The 23,364-nt window shown below is 41.3% G+C and overlaps 1 protein-coding gene and 2 long non-coding RNA genes across 3 annotated transcripts; 2 read left to right on the plus strand and 1 right to left on the minus strand.

The window, feature by feature from the left end:
- Positions 1-521: 521 nt before the first annotated feature.
- agap2 (ArfGAP with GTPase domain, ankyrin repeat and PH domain 2) lies at positions 522-21,961 on the minus strand. The gene is made up of 19 exons (XM_046056065.1): positions 20,839-21,961; positions 16,703-16,761; positions 13,603-13,690; positions 13,363-13,448; positions 13,102-13,237; positions 11,968-12,102; positions 11,700-11,818; positions 9,497-9,649; positions 9,267-9,341; positions 8,777-8,881; positions 8,085-8,265; positions 6,627-6,752; positions 6,359-6,493; positions 5,867-5,926; positions 5,395-5,546; positions 4,373-4,463; positions 3,968-4,190; positions 2,659-2,938; positions 522-1,640 (listed from the first exon to the last, which is right to left on the minus strand). The coding sequence occupies exons 1-19, from the start codon at positions 21,959-21,961 to the stop codon at positions 1,434-1,436; spliced, it is 3,534 nt and encodes a 1,177-aa protein (XP_045912021.1). The 3' UTR covers positions 522-1,433.
- On the plus strand, positions 3,977-7,328 carry LOC123974983. Its single transcript, XR_006825978.1, has 4 exons — positions 3,977-4,110; positions 5,417-5,570; positions 6,437-6,503; positions 6,648-7,328. It is a non-coding gene; the product is annotated as an uncharacterized LOC123974983 (long non-coding RNA).
- On the plus strand, positions 12,263-13,754 carry LOC123974984. Its single transcript, XR_006825979.1, has 3 exons — positions 12,263-12,326; positions 13,151-13,285; positions 13,655-13,754. It is a non-coding gene; the product is annotated as an uncharacterized LOC123974984 (long non-coding RNA).
- Positions 21,962-23,364: the final 1,403 nt, after the last annotated feature.

Here is a 23,364-nt window from a genome sequence, read left to right on the forward strand (position 1 = left end):
TGCCGAACACAAAGTAAAGTTGAGGCTGATGGGAATATTATGAGTTGATGAAAGTATTGCACACATTTTAGTCTGATGATGGCACCAGATAAAATTCAGTAGGCTTCATCCTGTGGGGTCCATGAAATATCTTTTTTACGGCTATCTATCCTGCAGTCGCTGAGATGTTTCACTCGTGGCCATCCTTAGGGCCACGGCGCTAGCATGGCTAAAAACACACTTAATAATGTTATGCAGCAGTCAGGCCCAGACAAAGACAAAATAAAACACAACAAATAATCATAATAAATGCTAATTTAAAAAAAAAAGTTTTTTTTATTCCGGTAACCATTTCTTTTAGCTCACGAGGGATTCACACGACCCACAAAGTGTCCGAAGTCACAACGACACCTGCAACTCTTCGTACTTCACTGTAAACTCATGGGACCTACACAACAGTAATATGAATAATGTCATAGTCTTTATGCAGTCGTCTGGCCATCCCAAATAAATCTTTTAACAAATAAAACCACATGTTTACATAATGTTAAAGCATTTGTTTACTGGCTTATGCTTTCATGACGTGTAGGAGAATAAGAAATTATGAGAGATGATGAAAAAACAAACTTGACATACTTTCAAAACTACCAGTAGAAATCATTTACAAAATTGAGTCTTTGATTTTTCAGTTGTGTCTTCGTTACAGAGTTTAACATTAATTATGTAGTATAGTTACATGTACAGAATATTAAAATGCCATATCTTTGACCTGTAAGAGTAACACTGACATATTTCATATTCCAAACTATTCATTTTTCTAGTCTAAGCAGAATAATCTCAGCTGATTTGTCACTGGAAAACAGTTTATATTGGCCAAGCTGACCTTTATACTGCTGCGACAGGCACACATAACTAACAACATGACATATTGTAGGTTTTGTTTGTAAAGCCAAAGAAAATAATTGCTCTTTTGGTCCAGTCACAACAAATCTGAATAAAAGCAGCACCCTCTCGATGCACTGATTCTCTCACAACAGTGACCATCCAGTCACCCGACACAGCTCGCTCTACAACCTCTTGCTTTTCGTCACCATAGCTGGATTATTGCACTTCTTCTGGAGGAAGTGAAACAGAGACAGTTCAAGTGTCTGGTCTAAAATTACAGAAGACGACTACAAAGTTCTACTTGATTCATTTTAAAACGAGGTCGACAACAACACAGTATTTCAGCAATATATCTGTCATCAACAAATTCAATGAATATTGCTTTTAAATTGCTTGATATGTTGTTCAGTCTTCAGAAACATTTTTAAATCCTTAGTACTATGATATAGTCCTGTAATTTTTGTTATAGATTCTCCAAAGTCAGCTGTCTCCCTGTTTTAAAAGGTTTCTAACTAATAAGCATCCTCCAGTCGTCACCAGCTGCTGTGTGGTAGCATCTTCAGTTCACGCTACGACACCCGCTTCCTGGAGCTGGTTCGGCCCAGGCTGGCAGTGCTGGACCGGCGGGAGAGGACGGGTGTGGCAGTGGGGGGGGACGTCTCGTTGGGGCAGCCGTGTTGGAGCAAAATATCAATGCAGCCTTTGCTCCCTGTCTTTCTGGCCATCCTCATAGCCGTCTGGCCTTGGTTATCCTTCGCTTTGACATCGATTCCATACTGTGGGACAGAGAGACGATATTTGCTCGACGTAAGCTTATTTTTAGAATACATATTGATTAAAGGTAGAACAGTGTGTGCGGTAAAATGCAGCTCTTTGCTGTTCAAACAACATCTGCTGCTGAAAACCATCAGAATTAGGTGCATTTCTTATTACAAACTACATGTTAAGCATTGCAGCACCCTTAAGACAAAGTAGTTGAGCATCTTTGTCTGCAAGACCCAAGACTGGAATACTAACTTGTATTCTTGTATAAAGTCCTGCCTTCACTAAACTTAAGAAAAAGTATTATCAGCAAAATGTACTCAAAGTATCAAAAGTAAATTTCTGCAGCAAATGTCAGTGTTTTACTATTACAGAGGATGTTTCTGATTAATTTTACTGCTGCATTAATGTGGATGTTGCATTTTACTGCTGTAGATGTTCAAGGTTGAAGTAATTTAACTACTTTACATCCTGTTGGGTAGTTTAATCTACAGCAATTCATTATATTCTATACGATCCTCATATGTTTGTAGCGTTGCTCTCCGGTGAGAACCAAGTATCTCTATAAAGTCCACGTTTTTAATGAGCTCAGAAAAACAGACCTGTTGTTTTTCGGATTTGTGACAATGTATTTTCCAGCTAATGCTGGAGTGGGCGAGTTTAAATAGTTTTTCTGGTTTAGGAAGGAGGAGACTTAAGCCTTCAGTTTATAAGAAAAATTATAAATCAGCAAATGTGGAAATGCAACTTATAGTCTGTTATATAAATAGTAACTAAAGCTGTCAGACAAATGTAGTGCAGCAAAAAGTACAATATTTCCCTCTGAGATGTAGTGGAATTGAAGTATAAAGTTGCATGAAATTTAAATAGTACTACTACTATGTCCTACTTTATTATGAAACTGTTTTGCCTTTTACAATCTATTTCCCTTCTCATTTATGAGCATCTATCATCATACAGAATGTCGAGTATGAAGAATCAAAGAAGGACTGTAAAAATCTAAACGAATGTTAAAAGTAATTAGAAACCAACCCAGACGAGCAGCTGGGTCATGACTACATCCCCCAGCTGACAAGCAGCGTGCAGGGCTGTGCGAGGCAGTGAAGTCGACCCGGGTAGTTCAGCGTTGATCTGTTCCTTGGTGCTGTGGGCCAGAAGGACCAGGAGTCTGGGCAGATCTCTCTCAGTCACCGCAGTCAGCAGCCACACCGGCATACCCTCCCCTGGAAGACGGGGCCCCGAGGCTGGCTCAAGGGGCGCCACAAACGCCCGTTGTTCATACTTAGCGCGAATCCAAGACTCCCTCTCCTCACTTATAAAAACAGACACACATCGGACATCCAGTCATGCACAGAACACGATTAACAAGGGTTAAATTATAGTGATCTTAGTGTGCACTTGTGGTGCTGTTTTACAATCATCTTATTCCTGATATCTGAGATTCTGAGATCTTTTTACAAACTTACTATGTTGTTTCTGGTGGTTAAAAAAGTTTGCTATACGTCATATCTTATGAGTTCTGAGTTTTCCATAAGAACTTGAATGCAGCAACAGAAATGCTTCTTGATAACACTTTATTTTAACCCCCCTGGTGTAGCTCTTATAAGTAGTATATAAACAATTAATAATGCAATTAATGTAATTGTCATCAAGCATCTGTAACTCCTGCAACAGATAATTAATGACTGTAAATATAACAGTTAATATTTAATATTAATATTAAATATGAAGTATTTTATTCAAATTTTATATTTAAGTATTTAAGCATGCTAACTATGCTTAAATACTTAAATACTAAGTATTTAAGCATTTATTTATTAATAAATACTTCTTCACTTTCCATGACAATTGAGACATCCACTGATGAAGACAATGAGATGCTAGTAAAAGTACAGAAGAAGTCTAAACTGCTATGAACTGCTATTTCCAAAATAATGAAGAAGCCTTGATGCTCATCAAGTCTACATGAGCTTTAAACACGTGAATGATCTGTACATATGTATAAACATATGTTTATACATTTAATTGTAAGGATTCATAAATGTATGGGATAATATAATGCTAAATACAGCTACCAAGCTATGAATGATCACAAGATATTAATAATTTATTAACTGTTAACACCAGTTAAGTTTTAATTGGTGATAAATACACTACATACTTTAAAATAATACATTTTTTCTGCTTAAAACTTCGTTTTGTGTTATTACCTACCAAGGAAGGAGAAGCTAGCCTAAGACATTCTGTTTCTGCAAGTTGCTTTCAGTTTTGTACAGGCATGTACTGAAACCAGCTTCTGTCTGAAAACGCATTCATCAATCTGGCGATGGGTTGTACCCACCGTGTTGCATTAGGTGTGAGTTTGGTTCTGCCTTGGGTGCAGCTCTCCCAGATGCTGTTTGCCATGTGGTTTCCGATGGCAGCTAGGACTTGCGTGAGCTCTCCGGGCCAGTCGTCCAGGTCCAGCGAGCGAACGCGAGACAGGTGAGTCCCCAAGTTCCGATGGATGCCTGAGCACTCGATGCAGATCAGCGCACCCAGGTTGAGACTGGCCCAGGTGGGATCTGCAGGACAAGAGACCGGTTAAAGAAAGTAAACCCATAATGAACTAACACCATTTATTGGGTAGAAATAAAGTGTGTAAACAATAACACCACCGCAGGCTGTGGATGGTGCATGAAAGCAGAATTATCCTCCAGAAGAAATCTGCAACAGGAGGGAAAGATGTCAACATTAAAGAACTCACTTGGTGCTTCACAGTCCACGCACAGATTGTTGCCCTTGGCGTTGCGAATTGCCTGCAGCGCTACAGCCTCGCTCTGGCTGCTCCTCCGAGCCTGCAAACACACACACAAACAAACAACTATTTAAATAATTTATCCACACAGTTACTTATATTACAAGAACAAATGGTAGTTAAAATCCATCGTGGCCTTATTGTGAATGCTTAAATCACAGCACATAGCTCAGTGAAGTCATGTCACATCCATCCGTCCACATTGTTGACACTGCATCATGTGTACTGATTGTGGTGACACATTTAAGTTTACAAAAAGGATGTAAAAAAGCTTTCTCACACATATCTTACATAATTTTAAGCAGGATAACACAATGAATATTTTTAAAGCCCCTGATAACGTTTTGTATTCAGTATCTTTAAGTGTGTATAGGTATCTTTAACAGAGAAGCTTCCTTAGTTATTATTTATGAAGCGTTTGAAGGCCTGGTCACACAAGAATGTGTCACAGTGAAATTCTTATAGGCATATTCATGAAATATTTGATTGGAAAAGCTTTGTGACAGTTAACACCTGCAGGGCTAGTTTATAAACAACTGTAGCTGGAGAGCTAACTGCTAACATGCTAGCCAGCTGGGACATGTTAGTAGACTAGTCAGACAAGAAAGCATTCAGAGCTGCTGTGCTGTGCCTTCTCATTATTGTTTTTTATTTTATTCAAATAAGAGTTTTATTGAAGAGGGAAATAAAAAACATCTTTGTACAAGCATGCTAAATGTCAGTTAGCAAACTCATTAGCTCAGTTGCTAACAGGACAGTAAGGTCACACAGTTTATTCAAAAGATGTATTTGTACCATCAAATCCTGTCTCATTCCTGTCACACAGAGGCAACCAGGGACATTTGTGACATCGAGAAAAAGCAAAACACAAATTCAAAAATAACCAAAACTGTTCGGACTTTGAATGAAAATGTGTGCGCTTGCAGGATCTGGCTTCTCTTAGTTTTTTATTGCCTTTAAAACGTGTGCACCTTGTTTCTGCCGCTCTCACAGGACTGCAGGCTGGCCAGGATCTGGCTCTCTATAGCTGACACCCACGAGTCCCTCTCCTCCAAACTCTGAGCCTCGAAGTGCCACGTCTGCCCGGTGAAGGTCACTATGATAAAGTCAGCATTCTCTTCATCTGCAAGTAAAAATGAAAACTCCAGTAAGATTTGTACAAAGACAACTCAATTACTGTATTGATTAATATAATGGCCGTTATGAATCCATAGTCAGTGAAGGAAGTACAAAAAAACAAAAACAAATGCAAAACAACACAAAACAGCAGTTTGATGGAAGGTGAGAACACAAAAGTATTGGGGTTATTACAATAAACACAAGTCAAATGGACAAGTCGAGCTTGGGATGTCAGGCACACTGAAGAGGGAAACAGACAGAGGGAAGATATTGTATGTAAATCACAACACAAGCTGTTTCAGCTCCATCGCCCTCACTTGTTACCTGTCTTATTAATGTTTCTCAAGCTACCAAAGCTCTTTAATTTCCACATTTTGCGTTTGGCTGCAGGGCAAGAGATAAGCACAGGAGAAGGAAAAAGAGAAACAGAGAAAGACAAGTACAAGTGTCAAGAAAAGGCTGTTATAAATATTCAGAGAAAGAAGAGCATGTTCACTAATCTGTATCCTCACAGAAGCTATAGAGGTAGAAGACAGAGGCATGAGAGAAAGGAAAACTGTGTAGGAATATGTAAATAATGTGAATATGTAAACACAATTATTTAATAGGTTCCAGTTGTTTATATTAACAGGTGGTGACTGCAAGAATTAAATGCTGCCCTTCTTTAAATTGCCTTGAACACATACTTTAGTGTTTTATTAATGCATTCATTTTGTAGTTATTCATTCTAAAAATATGTTTTTATCACAATACTACCAGTAGTAGATGTATTTCATGCAAATAATAGTTCTTGGTAAACCCTGAAAGTTATGTTACCTTCAGCCTGCCCAACTGCTGCATCTCCTTTTTGATTCATACTCTTCTTCCTCCTGTTCTTCTTCCTGTCGCTCATAGGAGATGATTGGCCGGGGTCTTTCCCAGCAAAAGGACTTGCTGCCCCTTCAAGAGCATCTGACATTCGGTGCAAAAATAATGAAACACATTTATAACAGCAGCTTTATGCATTTTTAGAGAAGCTGTATAACCAGAGTACTTTAGAACTGGTGGCAATGACCGTAAGGGTTTTATTTCCAGTAATACGTACCAACACTTTGCGCTTTGGCAGACAACGAGGAGGGGCAGCGTTGAAGTCCTCTGTCTCCTCCTTGAGGTGACAAACCACCAGACCGGTCATCAACCACAGAAAGGGTGGCAGGACACAACTGAGGAACTGACAGAGGAAGTGAGAAGTTTATATACAGTAAATCATATTCATATGATGTGCAAGAGTGAAATCATATGTTATTCGTTATGCAGAATACTCCTTTGTTAGTGTTGCATTATCATGTTATAAGATCAGTAAGCAGGCACTTTAATATTGTGGCTGTTTAAGTTAAAGCTAATATTAACTGCTTCACATACTTGGGTAGTTTAATTTAATTTATTACAATAATATTTTACAAATTCAATCTGAAAAGTGATTGTAGTTGTTAAATTAATTAAGAAAGTACAATACTTCCCTCTGAAATGTACTTGTGTAGAAGTATAAAATAGCGTAAAATGGAAAAACGCAACTGTACAAAAAAAAAATATTTACTTCTTCAGTATGAAAGTGTGAACTTGGGGCAGAGTGACAGAAACAATATAGGGTGAAGTATTTAGCGACAGACTAACACAGTGTTGATTTTGATCTTTTCATGGGGTTTGTAGTTATGCTGCTATAGGCCTACACTGCAGGGGGATTTCCCATGATGCACTGAGCTCCTCTCTCCTCTACTTTCTCTCCCTCTGTATGCAACCTCATCCCATTATTGCATGTTACTAACACAACTTCTCCCCTTTCTGGTAGTCTTGTGCTTTCTCGTCTCTCTCCTCTCTCCTCCTATCACTTCCTGCAGGTGTTTCTGGCTCTGGAGCTGTGGAGTCTGGATCTGTGGCTACGGGTCACCTGCTGCCCCCGTGTTCCTGCTCGACACCCTCTGCTGCAACGACTATTGTTACTAGTCCTATTGTTATTATCGTTATTATAATCATTAACATTACGACTGTTATCATTAACACTACTATAAATATCTGTACCATTTTTCATTTAGTCTATAGCAACATCACCTTCGCTGTCTGTACCTCTGTGTGTGTATATTGTGTAGGCTTCCTCTCTCCCCTCTCTCTCCTTCCATCCCTCTCTCTCTCTCTCTCTCTCCCTCTCTCTCTCTCTCTCTCTCCTTCACCCCAACCAGTCGAGGCAGATGGCCGCCCACCCTGAGCCATGGTTCTGCTCGAGGTTTCTGCCTCTTAAAAGGAAGTCTTCCCTTGCCTCTTTCGCCTAGTGCTTGCTCTTGGTGGGAACGGTTGGGTTTATGTAAATAGCACCATAGAGAACGGTCTAGACCTGCTCTTTTATGAAAAGCGCTGTGTGATAACTGTTGTTGTGATTTGGCGCTTATATAAATAAAATTGAATTGAATTGAATAGATAACAAGAAAAGTATAAAAATAATAGCATCCTTATCTTTTAAATTAAACTCAGACCTTCAGTGATAATGCATGTTCACAATAAGAAGTACCTGTACTAGTGCTATCAGCGGCTGTCTGCTCCTTACTCAGCCCGTTAACTCCAGGTACAGAGCCGGGGGGCGCAAGTGAGGGGCCCACAGGGGCGACGGCTCTCGGAGGACGTTTCCCAGGAACTTTTACTGTCACACGCAGCAGGTCGATTTCCTTTCCGTGTATGTTCTGTGTGTAGTCCTGAAAACGACAACATCTCACATGTTAGGCATTTTCACCAGGAATAAACATAAACAAGACCGTGCAACTTTTAAAAGAAGAAGTCATTCTTCCTCTTACAAATTCTAATATTGAATTCAGTTTAAATTAGTTGTCTGTTGCTGGTGACTACCATACGTGTTTTTCCAAAATAAGGTCCCATGGGGGGAAGCAGAAGGGAGGCACTTAGGCTTTCTATTGTCAGTTGTCACTGTTTAGCAAATGTTACTCAGGCTCGCTCTAAATCTGTTTGATTATTCTTATGTTGTTTGTCATTAAGGTCCTATTCAGTGGTGCAGGAAACTCAATGGCTATACAAATGTTAAATCACAAAAAAAATCTATATTAAAGTTTTCAAAGCAATTATAGAGACCAATGTGGTGTGTATTGAACACCACTGAAACTGAAACTGTGGTTAAATATAAAACTCTGCAGATATTCTCTCCACAGTGGACTCTTCAATCTTCACTGTGTTTTACTGGTGTTTTCTTACACTGGAGCTGGAGTGGTAAGACAGCGTGCCATTGTTGGACAGGGTGACATATTTCTTCTTCCACTCCTTATTCAGAGAGCTACCGCTTCGCTTCCATAGGATGCTCTGTCAAAAAAAATAAAATAAATAGGTCACTGCTCTTGCAAGAAAAAAAAAAACAAATCTGCCTAAATTTAGAGTCGTCACAACAGAGACAATCTCTTCAAAGTGTAGCTGCGTTACAGAATCTATGGCCTGACAACAGTAGCTGAAAGCACTTGCACAATATTAATAGATCACCCTTGAGAAAGGTTGAAAAGGATGAAACAGCTCATTTTTTTCAAGCTGCTTATGTAAGATAAAATAAAAAGACATGTGTTTTTGTTCCCACCTTGTTACTAAAGAGGGAACTGGTACAAATGATTGTGCCTCAAGCAAACTGAAGCATGTAGATACCCACTTCATTGGAAATTCAGTGTATTTCTGGCACTGTTTGTATTGTTAACCGAACCTGTTTGATGGGAACGCCCCGCACGCCGCTCAGGTCTCCTTTTCCATCACCAGCCTTCTTGTCTGTGTCCCGATTCTGAAACAAATCCAACAGCAGCAAACATGTTTATAAAGAGCAGACGATTTGAGCAGAGAGAGAGCGTCAGACATGGAGCTGAATGGGGTGAAATGAGAGCGAGAGATGACAGGAAACTAAAAGGTGTGAGACACCGGCAGTTGGTGACAACTGACCTTGAAGAGGGAGGGCCGTCTGGGGATGCTCTTCATTGATCGTGCGTTGACGCTGCCTCCCCCCTCTCCCTGTGCAACCCGCAGTTCTCTGTGACTGACCACAGGGGTGGAGGGGAGGGAGTAGACGTAGCCACTACTTGGGCCATTACTGGCCTGAGAGGAGGAGCAAGCGGGGGAGGATGAGGACAGCGGGGTCAGGAGGTCAGGGAGCAGGGTTGGGGGGTGGGAATGGAGAGAGTGAGGGAAGAGATGGAGAGAGTGAGAATGGGATGAAAGATGAAAAACAGGTGAAGTAAGTGTACAAAAAGTGGGCGATGATCGACAGTATGAATTTTTCAGCCATCGATTATCGTGAATGTGATACTCATGGAGCTGAGATGGATGTAGCGGAGGTGATGAACGCTCTTGGAGATGGCTTTGAAAATTAGATGTCAGTTTGATAGACGATTTTAACTTTATAATGCATGTAACAGGTGAATGCTTAACCACCAAAACCACCGAGAGAGAACGCCACATTCTCACTTTGACTCTGAAAATCCTACTTTAGTCATGTTTTTAAAAGATATATGTATATATTTCAATGGAACACCTTTTTAAAGAAGTAATTTTCAGTGCTGAAATATTTTGGCATCAGGAATGCAAAGAGAAATTCTCCTGAAGCTTTATGGAGGTGAGCAGAATAATAAAGTGCTTTAATGTTGAAGAAAACACCAGCATGGCAACAACACAACACTTTCATCAGTATCCTATTTTTATCAGGTCTTATGTAATATCTGTCTAGACTGGAGAAAGATTGTGTTTACTTAAACAGAAGAACAACAGCAACTAATAAACAAGTTTCACACCTGAAGGTATTAGTATTAAACACCGAAATGCCAGTGTTCTTTCTGAAACTGGAAAGTTACGGCTCCTGATGATTGAGGATTTTAAAACAAGGTGTCTGGGTCTGTGAAATATTTCTGTGTGTGAATCAGTGCAAAACATTGCTGTTATTTTTTGGTTATGCACAAAAGTAGTCTGTAGTGGAAAGATGTGGGTTGGGAACAGAGTATAGCTCAGTTATTGAATTGGCGACTTGATATTGAAGAAAACAAGCTGAGAATAATTTATTTGGGATAAACAAATGATGATGATAAAAAGATGTTTGCTGAGAATAAGGAACTGTGGGTTAAATTACATAAACCATACATTTAGGATTGGAAAATATAAATATGGTACAAAGATTTATGTAAGAAGTGAAATGCTGCCCAGTTAAGATCTGATATTTTACCAGTCAATGTTAAAACTGCACAGTTAGTCAGTTAATTGAAGAAATAAAAAAAATGTATATAAACTTTAGGCTCATACTGTTTCATTTCTTTCTTCTACTATTTAGAGTACAGCTTGTTAAAGTTATTTTAGTGCATATATTATATAGCAGCAGTGGTGGAATATGTTTTTTTACTTAAGTAAAAGTAGAAATACCACTGTGACCACCAAATCCTGCTTCGATAAAAATATATCAAAATATACTTTACAAATGTAAAAGTACTTGTTATGCTGAATAAAGCATTTCAGAATTATATATACAGTATTATATTACTGGATTATAATTATTGATGCATTCATGTGTTCATGACTTTAATGTTGCAGCTGGTAAAGTTAGCTCATTTTAGATTACTTTACAGATGTAATCATTGATTAGTTGATCTATAATTTGTATTAATAATCTAAATCTGCAAAGTAGCTAGTGCAGTGGAGTAGAAATATAAGGTAGCATAAAATAGAAAGACTCAAGTAAAGTACCTCAAAATTGTACTTAAGTGCAGAAGCTACTTGAGTAAATGTACTTAGTTACAACCCACCACTCTATAGTATCAAATGTATAATTGTCACTGTATGGTACTACAATTATTGTTTTACTGACTATTTTAGAGATAATGGGGTACTTGTTGTCACTGTTATTATCATCATTAGTATTTTTATTGTTGTTGATTCATTGTTTGTTTTGTGTAGTTGTTTCACATTATAATGTAATGTTTAGCCCACTTGTGTGGACCCAGGAAGAGTAGTTGCTGCTGTACCTTGGTACTAATGGGGATCCAAATCAATAAAAACAACAAAAATTCTTTTGGAAGAAGAAGAATAAGAAGATTTGTTGTTGTGTTTTCACATATAACAGTGTCTTAAGTCAAAGCTAACTACAGCTGTTAGGATGTGGTACCTGGCCAGGGAACGATGCTGATCCAGGTGTGGAGCCTCCAGAGTGACTAGGAGAGTTTGGAAGAGACTTGCAGGCCTGCAGCGCCGCCTGCTTCTTCTGAGCTACAATCTTCTGGGCAGCTGTAAAAACACACAGCGGCCATTAAACTGTTTCACTCAACTTACTATCAGAAATATGTGTCACAAGTTTGTTTGTAACATCAGTGACTAATAACAGGTGAATCAGGCTGCTCGTCCTCACAAAACAGATAAACATTCGGTGAACTCACCCTCTGAAAAGACTCGGTCAACATTGAACCCGTAGGTGGCGCAGGTCTCGTAAAAGAGTGAGTGACGCACATCAATACACAGCTGTCTGGCTCTCTGATCCTCGATCACACGGGGGTTGGTGCTACTTATTTTATCTAAAAAATTAAAAAATAGGTCAGTGAAGAGAAAGTCCCGCAAAGGGGTATATATAATACAGGCTTGTAGTTTACTTGTCGATCATTATCTTTATTGATTAATCTGACGGCCCCTTTTTTCTTTACAAATTGATTAATTATTTAGTGAAGCTTCCAGCTCCTGTACTCAGCCTTCCTTCCGCTGAACTCACAGAGAGGAAATTGATATCGCCATCAAACCCCCGGTAAGCAAGCAAGTAACAAAGTGTTAGTGACATCAGTAACTGCACGTAAATAACTGGCTTTCAAATTGTAATCCCTTTTACAGCCTTAGCACTGCTGCTTGAGGTCTGACCAATGCTTCGAATGCATTAAAATAAAACATATTTTAACATTTTCGAAGTTGAAATGTTGAAATGTTTTGCTTAAATTCTAGCCTAGCACTGAAAAAAACTGAACAGCCAAAACTACACTGAAGCAGGATGGAGCTGGAAATAAGGCCATGCTCCAGTTTGTTTAGGACTCTGCTCACATGCTCTGTTTCCCAGCATGCATTGTTTGATAGTTAAAACTTCCCTTTTTTGTTGAAAACATATCATGATAGAAACTTGTTTTGTGTATTTATTACATGTTAAAATACAGTCTATCACAGTTGTTTCTCCTTTTAATAATGAAAACAATGTTAACCATGACACTGGCCGTCTGCCGTCTTTATACTGGACACACAACTGTAGGTTCCTATATGTCAAAAGAAGAACTGATTCTTCAAACTGTGAACTACAATGTCACACTGAACAGTTGTTAACTGAACTTAACATCTATAATTGAACTTTGTTTGATTTTACATTTTTAAAACTTATTCAAAACTTATTCAACTTTAGTTCAGTTAGTTCAAGGAAACATATATTTTAAAGCAGATGCAGTGTAAAATGTTTTACAGTGTAAACTCTGACTGCCATCTAGTTACGAATGATTTAGTCCCTATATGTAGATGTACAGGACTATGAGTCATGTGTTGACCTTGGGTGCCGACCACTATGACTGGGATATCTGTGCGGTGTGCATTCAGCTGGCTGTAGAGCTGGTAAAGCTCCTGGAAGCTGGCTTCGTTCTCCAGGCTGAAGACCAAGATCACTGCGTCAACCCAGCTGGTGAACTGAAGGGAGGGAACAAGATGATGGATGATGAATGATCAAGTCTGCAGGTATTTTCTGTTTTGCATACTAACTGCTGTCTCTTACACACAAACACACACACACACACACATACACAAAGGCGCACCTGTGCATCCGGTGGGCCAGCTTCCTCCCGGATCAGTAGCAAATGACTCTGTCCGTCCACCAGCACTTCCTTTTTATATCTGCCACCTGACAAGGACAATGACAATGACAGACAAGTTATTCAGCAGCGTGACAAACACACCGGGCTGGATGAAATATGCTCAGACATATCTGAGAACACAATAAATAAATAGAGACTGTTAGGACACGCTATAAAGAAGATGTACTTTATGTTTCTTACCATCAGGCTTCTCAAGTGCAACATAACTGCCTGTGATGTATTTGTTCACCAGCGCTGACTTGCCACTTTTTAGACTACCCAGAATGCCCTGAGAGAAGGAGGAAGGAAATAAAACACCATGAAGCTCATTCAGAGGGAGCGTGCGTGCACAGTATAATGCATCAAAAATGAACTCTCAAACTGAATTAAATCACATTCAACCCAAAGTTTTAGTTCCTCCATCGAATATGTTTTTGTTCCTTTTAATCAGTTTAATCTGTCTGTCAGCAGCTTTTGAATTTGTGCTTTTAGATTGCTTCATTGTTTTATTTCATCTATATATGGGCATATAGTCAGCAGTGGAGGAAGTGTTAAGATCTTTTGCTTGAGCAGAAGTAGCAATACTATACTTAAAGACAAAGTAATATGCAGCAACACAGTGGCCACTTTATTAGGTTAACCTGTACAATATAATGCAATCCAACACAAAAGCTCTGTCATAACATTTAGTTTATTTCTGTTGACATTATATATGTTATGTATGATTATCATTGATGTCATATACCAAACAAAATTATAAACGCAACACTTTTGTTTTTGCCACCATTCATCATGAGCTGAACTCAAAGATCTAAGACTTTCTCTATGTACACAAAAGGCCTATTTCTCTCAAATATTGTTCACAAATCTGTCAAAATCTGTGTAAAGGGGATCATTTTTATCCCTTTTATTTTATTGTATTTTACTAATTTTATATTAATCTGTATTTTAGTCTTTTCAATGTTTTCGTGCTCTTATCTTGTTTTTTGTATTATTCTTTACACTTGTTAAAGCACTTTGTAACTTGTTTTTGAAAAGTGCTCTACAAACAAGGATTATTATTATTATTATTATTATTATTGTAGTGAGCACTTCTCCTTTGTTGAGATAATCCATCCACTTCACAGCTGTGGCATATCAAGATGCTGATCAGGCAGCATGGGTATTGCACACGTGTCCATTAGGCTGGCCGCAATAAAGGGCCACTCAAAAATGGAGTTTGCATAGAGTTGATCAGGTTGTTGATTGTGGCCTGTGGAATGTTGGTCCACTCCTCTTCAATGGCTGTGCGAAGTTGCAGTCAGGTCGAGACCCCGATGAGGACGACGAGAATGCAGATGAGCTTCCCTGAGACGGTTCCTGACAGTTTGTGCAGAAATTCTTTGGTTATGCAAACCAATTGTTGCAGCAGCTGTCCGGGTGGCTGGTCTCAAACGATCTTGGAGGTGAAGATGCTGGATGTGGAGGTCCTGGGCTGGTGTGGTTACGGTTGTGAGGCCGGTAGGATGCACTGCCAGATCCTTTGAAACGCCTTTGGAGACGTCTTATGGTAGAGAAATGAGCATTCAATTCACGGGCAACAGCTCTGGTGGGCATTCCTGCAGTCAGCATGCCAAATGAACGCTCCCTTGACTTGCTACATCTGTGACATTGTGCTGTGTGATGGAACTGCACATTTTCGAGTGGCCCCCATTCATCGTGAGCTGAACTCAAAGTCTTGTTCAGTGTAGTTAAAGGTGTTATTTTATTGAAAGGGGTTTCTAATCTTGTGTCCTCCCTATTTAATGCCCCTATGACTGTGGCAACAAAAACTAAACATTATAGGCAAGGGCGTAAGTAAAGACAGTGCAGACAGTTCAGCCGCACTGGGGCCCACACTGCAGAGGGTCTGTAGAGGGGCACACTGTAGAGTGTAAATTGCACTCTAGATTCCCATCTTATCTTAGACCTTTTTGTGTCATGTGAGATCATGTTGTATGTATACCATCAAATGTGCACATCCACCTTTGCCATGGTGTCAATCAGTAGTTTAATCAAAAAGTCTGTAGCAAGAAAAGTATAAAACAATTAAATTCCACAGACAACACAGAATGAAGATTGTCTTATTTTCTTTGGTATTCGTGTCACATAGCCTACATATGCAATGATGGTTGCTGGGTAATATGTGTAGCCATATATTGTTTCACAATCTTACATTTCTAATTGATCATGTGACAAGACGACAAGACTCCGGCTAGGTGAAACGCAAAATCTGACAAGCAGACCAGCAGAGCCCACCTGCAAGCTAGCAGTCATGCCATTCAAACAAATAAGTTGTTGCCAGAAGAGACAAGCGAGAAAAGAACAGGAAGAGAGGGTCACAAAGCTCCCAAATTAGATGCATTAGGATTTTTTACTGAGGACATTGTCGAAGATTTTGCTTAAGGCAAGGCTCGTGGGATGCCATTCAAATAAGTAAGTAAGTATAGTCTATAAGTGCTTTTTCAAGGCATTTGGTGTATCTTAAGGGCCATGGGGTCAGGTCGCCGCTGAGCAGCGGTTTGATTATGTACATGTGCTTATGGGTATTAAACTGTGTGTGCGCTGTAGCTGGACAGTTTTCAGGACATGGTGTTGTTGATTAGTATTGCAGCGCTCTTCTGTCTTATTTACCATAATCTCTTGCCTCTCTGTCCTTGATTTGTGAGCTCATTGTACAATGCCCAAAATAGTCTGCAGTCATTTCAGCGCCACAGTGGACACCTACCCTGCACTCAGGTGTTTGTAGTGAAGTTTCAGGATTTCAACAGTGACAGCACTATCCATGGTTCTGATTCTTTCTTTCTGAAGTTTCTCTCTGACTTCTGTACTTTGTTAATACAGTAGTGTGTTTGCTTCCCAACTGTGGAACCCAAGGGCCCGTCATAATAGCCTGCACTGGGGCCCGTTTTTACTAACTTTCGCAGCTGATTATAGGCGTCATAAAAGGAGACTTTACGGTAGAACAGTTTTAGGTGTACCTAATAAAGGGTCCACAGAGTGAATATAATATATTAAGTAGGGTTACACTAACTTAACACCTTGAGTAACTTTATTTATTCTCCACCTCTGCATATAGTTATATTTAGTTATAGTTAAATAATTATATAGTGTATATTTTGAGTGTCAAGAAAGATTTTTACATAAAGTTCTGCTGAGTTTGCACTCATTAAAGACTTTTTATTACAGCAACCTCTCCAAAGAAAATTACACAATTATGAATTAATTCTTCAGTCTCTGATACAGGTGTGTACTGGCTGTGAGTGGTATACATTTTCCTCACCAGTCTCAGCTCTGGGATGGATCTGCTCAGTGTCCACTCCTGGCTGTGGGCAATATTTACTGCAGAGAGAGAGACAGAGACAAAGTCAGTGAGGCAGAGACATGAGAGAGATTCATCATTTTGATCATGTACAGTAAAAAGGGCAGCCATCATCATGTGAGAGAGCAATAAATCACACAGCTGCTGCGTGACTGGTCGCCATAAGCGCACGTGCGGCCGAGCAGGTCGTTTAAATGAATATAACCTTTAAGTCACAACAGGGGATCCAACAAGGTGTGGCCTTGCCATTCGTTATCCACTTTTCTCCCCTTGTGCTGCAGCTGTGTGGTGAGTTACTGAGCCCTTTACTGGATGGATGACTTCAGGTGTCATTCAAAGATTCAAAGACTCCGCTGTGGGTTTGAACTGCATCTCCTCTCTAAACTAAAATAAATTAGAGCTGCAGCTAACGATTATTTTTATTATTGACTAGTCTGATGACTGATTAACCTTTTGACTAAAAAATAAAAAAGAATAGTCAACAAGTGACCATCACAATATCCTAGAAATCAAGGTAACGTCTGCAAATGTCTGTGTTTCCAAAGACATTTAAAGATATATATAAGATATAAAACAGAGAAGAAGCACTCATACTGAAGAAGCCAGAAGCAGACAATGTTGAAAAAATACTGAAATGATTTACCAGTTTCTTCCAACTGACTGATTAATCAGCTAATCGATTCAGCTCTAAAATGAACTGAGACAAGTTTGAGTGTTGTTTTTGTGTGTGTGTGTGTGTGCTGGAGAAACCTCACACGACCACACACATGCACGTATAGTACAGTAGTCTGGAGGGGTTGGGTTGCACACAGCTGTGCCAACGTCCCTAGTGGGCAAAAGAGGTGGCATGCCGCGAATGTGATATGACGCTCACACCCAGACACCCAGCTGCAGCTTCAGAGGGACGAGAATTGAGTGAAAGAAATAGCCGGAGGAGAGACTAAAACTGATTCAGAGACAGAAAAAAAATACACTCATTGACCAGTTTATCGGGGACACCTAGCAAAAACTAATGGAGTCTGAGCTCTGCAATAAATCCTGTATTATAATTTTGGAGTTTGGAGTTGAACTGTATTACATTACACAAAAATATGTGTTCTTTTATTTACATATCGTTAGATGGGATTGATATGAATTGGGTGGACAAAATAACAGAAACACCTCTCTCTATAATGTAATACAGTTCAACAGCATTACAAACTGCAACCTCCAAAATGTATAATTGTAAAGTTGAACCAACAACTCTTTAAACAACATTATAACTTTCATGAGGATTTGTTGCAGGACTGTTTTAGACTGCCTTAGTATTAGCTGGGTGAACAGCGAGGCTGACTAATGTGCTTAATTTTAGCAGATATAGTGTTTACCACATTCACCATCTTAGTTTATCACGCTAGCTAAGGCTGATGGGGATGTCATTAGTTTTGCAAGGATTTTTTCATAAACCTAAGTATTGGGCAAATTGAAACCTGATTATGGTGCTACTACAGATGAAGTCAGGGGATCACCACAGTCATAAAGGGTATTTTCACACCTACAGTTTATTTGATCTGGTCTGAATCAGTTAATGAGTTTGTAAACTTGGTTTCTTCTCACACAAAGAAAAGTCCATGTGATCCAAAATGCATCACTTCAAACAAACATGTGAGAACTTTGCTTATTGGTCAGATGTGTCTGGGGCAGGAGCAAGAAAGTAAATACAAGAAGAAGGTCCTGTGTTCTGGACAAGCGCAGATTTCTGTGAGAGAAACATTGCTATGCAATTTAACATGGAGCAATGGCACAGTTTGCATTTGCAGTTTGCATCAAAGTCGTGGTAATAATTATCTGGGCTATATACCAGGCAAAACTATAGCAGCAGAATGCCGAACGCACTTTGAACAAACGTCTTAAATACTGTACTCTTTATCACTTTGCAAAGAAGAAAGACTACAGACAACTGAGCAGAACAAGGGAGCTAATATTGAGCATGCACAACGATATGCTTACCACCAAACAGATGATGTGTTCGGTAAGCTTCTCATGTTAATGGAATAGTTTATAGTTGTTTTGAGTGTGATTACTGTGTTCACACCAAGGGGGAAACCGACCCCTAGTCTGATTTACTAAAAAGAAACAATCTAAGATTCATCATCTGCGAACCATGAATGTCTAAACTAAACTGATGATGATGAAGTAGATGTTGAAATATTTCACTGGATAAGTGAAAACTTGTGCTCGAGGAAAGGTTTGGGGATCATGCTGCTAGCGTGGCAAAAAATGAATTGAGAGATAGAATAAATGTGTATGCAAATACACAAGGAGAAAAGGAATAAAATGGAGAAAGACAACAGAGGAGACCAAGAGGTTTCGGGAGGCTAGTCTGACAGATGTAACGCTTGCTATCCAGGGTGTGAATGTGTGATGCGTCCTTCAAAGACAGATGATGATTAAACTCGAGCCTGGTTCTAAATTTATGGAGCATGCAGGCCAAGACCGCACAGATGCAGCGGGTGATGATGTGCCACAGATGCAGAAAAAAGGGGCTTACACACGAGCTGCAGGCAGCTCCATGGGGAAAAGGACAACTCCTACCACACACTCAGAGACTTTGTCTATCTTTGTCTGTCTTGCTGACTCAAAGCTCTCTTTATGGCCTGCTGTTGTTGCCAAAAGTGATCAGACAGTGTGATCCTTCTGCTGCCTCGACACAGATTTCGACAGAAAGCCAATTATCCACGCTCCCTGCTCCAAACCAATCACGTCTGATCCACTACAACCCCCATACGTAGCCTGTAGCTCACATACAAAACTGCCAATTTTCAAACTTAATTCTGTTTTTGGAATTTTATCAGAATCCTCTCAGCCCATGTCAAAGCACGGTCACACACACAAACACACACACACACACACACACACACACACACAGCCTTCTCCTTCACCTCCTCCACCCCTCTGTTTCATCAGGCTCTGCCTCTGTAGCAGCAGCGGCAGAAGCAGCAGTCCTGCCGGTTGCCATGGCAACACTTCCTCCTGCCCCGAGTATGTGAGTGTGTGTATGAACGTGTGCAAATTTGTGTGTGTGAGTGTGTGCAGTCGGCAGTCTCACTACTTGACTGAATCCACAGTGTGCATGTGTAACAGTGTGAATACGCAATGAGTGAATGAATACATAAAACACACACACACACGCGCGCGCGCGCTCTTTCTTTGAGCAAACATGTTTGTGAAAGCGCACTGTTGTACGCCACAGCCGTCGACAAGCAGCGTAGAGGGCAGTAAAAGCAGCGATGGTAACTCACAACCAACACTCCTAAATCTTAAAATGCCATGAGAATGCTTTTGACATGATGGAATTTAAATGGAAAGCCTGGCAGAGACAAAGACAAAGAGTGAGAGCGAAGGGAGAAAATAAAAAAATATATAGTGGAAGAACATCTAGTGGGTGGAATATCAAAGACAGGATTTGAAATGTTCTTGATTGGCTGTGGATCCACACTTCCCTTTTTGACATGGGTGAACAAATATCGCCTCATGTCTTTCCCTCTTTCCAACGGTTACAGCTTTACAGAATTAAAGCTGAGGCAAATATCAACTGGAGCAGTGCAATCCATCTGTGATCATGCCACCAGCACCTCTCCCCCTTTTGGCTTCATTATGAGATTTAAACCCATGCTGGGAACGCTGCTTAAGTGTGTATGTGTGGGGTGTGTGTGTGTGAGTGCAGAGATTACCCCTCCAGCGGTGTGAAATCTGCCCGCGCTCTGAGGGGAATTAGATTACGACTGTCCAAGATGATTCCATTGTCAGTTTTCAGATCAAAGAACTTCATCTGTCATCAATTTGTACATGGTACAATTTCGCTCATGGCTTCGGGAAAATATCTCTTGGCACGTGACAGTATTATAGCCTGCAAATATATTCTGCGCTGGGCTCTATGAAAGGATCAACCACACCCACGCTCAATGTAAATGGATGTCAATGCACAGATGAGGGGGCTCTGATAAGTGAAGAGAGGAGTGTCGCTGATAATGGTTTGTTGTCGTGGATGTAGTTAACATGAAGGGCGGATTTAGAGTTGAAGAGGTGACAGTGATGTTGTGTGTGTGACCTCCTACCTTCCTCCTCACTGGAGTCTCTCTGTATATAGACAGGAGGTGCTGTGGAGGATGACCCCGCTGCCCCTGAACTGCTCTTTGTGAAAATGCCACTGATGAACTTGAGCATCTTCCTGTCTTTAGCGGAGCCTCGCTGGCCCTGTTGTGCCTGCTGGGCCTCCCTAGCCAGCCCCAGGTCTTCAGAGAGGCTGTTCAGGTCACTGTTATCCAGCGTGCGGCTTTTACCTTTGCGTCCTGGTTTGGGGGCCTGGGTAGCAGGCGCAGGTAGGGAGGCCGAACCTGTCTTTAGTCTCTCCTTCCTGGGGATGTCTCTCATCACTGCAGTCATGCCACCTCCAATCTCTAGAGGTATTCCAGCTGGAGCTTCATCCCGCAGGTCCCTCCATCCTTCAGGTCTGCTTGCTTCTGCCCATGAGGCCCTACAAGGCCCTGGTGAGCGTGTTGGCATGCGGCAGTCCTTCCGATCCAGGCTTTGTGCTGAGGTAGGGCTGCGCTCTCTACCATCCCTGGGCTCGCGACCACGGGTGGCCACATTGCTGTGAGACTTCAGCAGACTCACAGGCCTCTGTCCCACCGGACGGATAGGGAGGCTGGTCCTGGTTGGGGTGCGGTTGGGCTCGACCACCTCTGTTGGTGGTGTTGTGGTCAGTGATGGGGACCTGCATTGGATTGCCTCTGGGTTGGAAAGGGTCTTCTCAACTGGGGTTAGGTCTATCTCTGCAGACTTTGTCTTCTGAACTGTCACTCTCTCAGCAGGTAAGGGGATTGAGAGGTTGCACGGTGGCTTTTCACTCTCTTTTCTCGGGACATCGACAGTGGAGGGCGGTTTATCTTTCAGATGGCTGAGGGGTTTTCTTTCTCCATCTTTGAGTTCATCAGTTAACTTGCTCCCTTTCATTATAGCAGCATCCTCAGCGCAATGTGCTCCAGCTCCATTCTCAGCCCGTGCAGGTACTTCTCCTTCCGCCTCCACTCCTGCCCTTCCTCCTGGCCCGGCCTCCACCTCCTTCCCCTGGGTGCTGTTCTTGGCCTCCCCTCCATTCTCCTCCACAGCCTCTACCTTGACCAGGGTGAGGGAGATGAGGTAGGTGGTGCGTTGCTGCAGGGCGCCGCCTCCGCTCATGTGGTCAGGCTTCAGTGGACACACAGTAGATGAATGAAACCAGACGGAGCGACATGAACAACTGACAGTTTGTCAGCGTATTGGGGTGTAAAAGAATCTGACAGGACGACAAAAAACTAAATGGAGGGAGATTAAGTTTCTTTTTGGAAGATAAAACAGCAGAGGGTCTGTTGGTTTCATCCATCCCCCAAATCCCCTTTTCTTTGTTTCGGATTTTAATTTCAGTCACGGATTTCTTCTCTGACTGCAATTTTCATTTTTCTGGGATACAGAAAAGAAATCCGCTCTTCCTGACAACCTTCAGCACACTGTCAGTGCAGCCCAATCGGCCCTTTTGTTCCTAGAAAACACCCAATTAAAATCTATGCACTGCATAAGTATTGCAGCTACTGTGGCAAATAAATCTTCATAATGGTGTCTCACGCCTCATTCCTGATGATAATTATTTACTTGACCGTATTTTTATGTGCAGAACCCGCATCTTATATGTCGCTCAGTCCGTCCTCTTCACTCAAAGCAAAAACCAGGATTCAATTCAGAATAACAAGTGCCCCGCATCATACGTCATCAAGAATGTGATGAACAGCAGCTGAAACGTGAAAAGGTAAAGTCTTTAAAAATGCATTAGTGTCACCCTAAAGCAGCATGGCACAGTACACCCAGAGCTGTATGCAGTCCAGTCCAGATCATGGGCTCTCATTGCAAGCCACACATGTGTGTTGACAGCAGCATCCATTCAGAGAGCGCGGCAGCAGGAAGACAGGCAGCCTCACAGAGACACACAGGAAGGACATTGATGAGGGCTGAAGGAGATCAGGAGGAGAAGCCAAAAGAAGCCCGGGCTGATATCTGGAGATGCACGACAGAGCCAGGGCGCGTCCGGCCATCACGTCCCTCTCGCTGTCTCCCGGGCAGCCTGTGTCCTCTGAGGGCATCAGGCATTGAGCATGAGAACACAGCGCCGGCACAGAGGAGGCGCTGAGGCGAGTCACTGCTCAAACAGCTCCCCGACTACCTCTGAAGCCTTTCCGATAGAGACGCCGTCGCACAGGTTCAATGAGTCCACATCACACACACACACACACACACACACCCTCACACATGCACAGCTCTTCTCTCTCACACTCTGCGTGTCTCTCTCCTGCTCTCACAAACACACTGCTAGGAATCTCCAATGTCCCTCCCTCTACATGCCCCTCCTTGTTCCAATAGTCAATCCATACAATGCAGAAGGATCCTGCTTCTCGTCTTTCCCTTTCAGTTCTTTTCTCTCTCTCTCTCTCTCTCTGTGTTTCTGCTGCTGCTCCTCTCAGTCTGTGCAGGTTCCCTGCTCTTTATTGCTCATCCCTCCCATCCCCATCCCCATCCCCTCCCCTCCCCTCAATCTTCCTCCCTGCGTGCCG

Source organism: Micropterus dolomieu, linkage group LG08, assembly GCF_021292245.1.
Source record: "Micropterus dolomieu isolate WLL.071019.BEF.003 ecotype Adirondacks linkage group LG08, ASM2129224v1, whole genome shotgun sequence".
Taxonomy (NCBI): Eukaryota; Metazoa; Chordata; class Actinopteri; order Centrarchiformes; family Centrarchidae; genus Micropterus; species Micropterus dolomieu.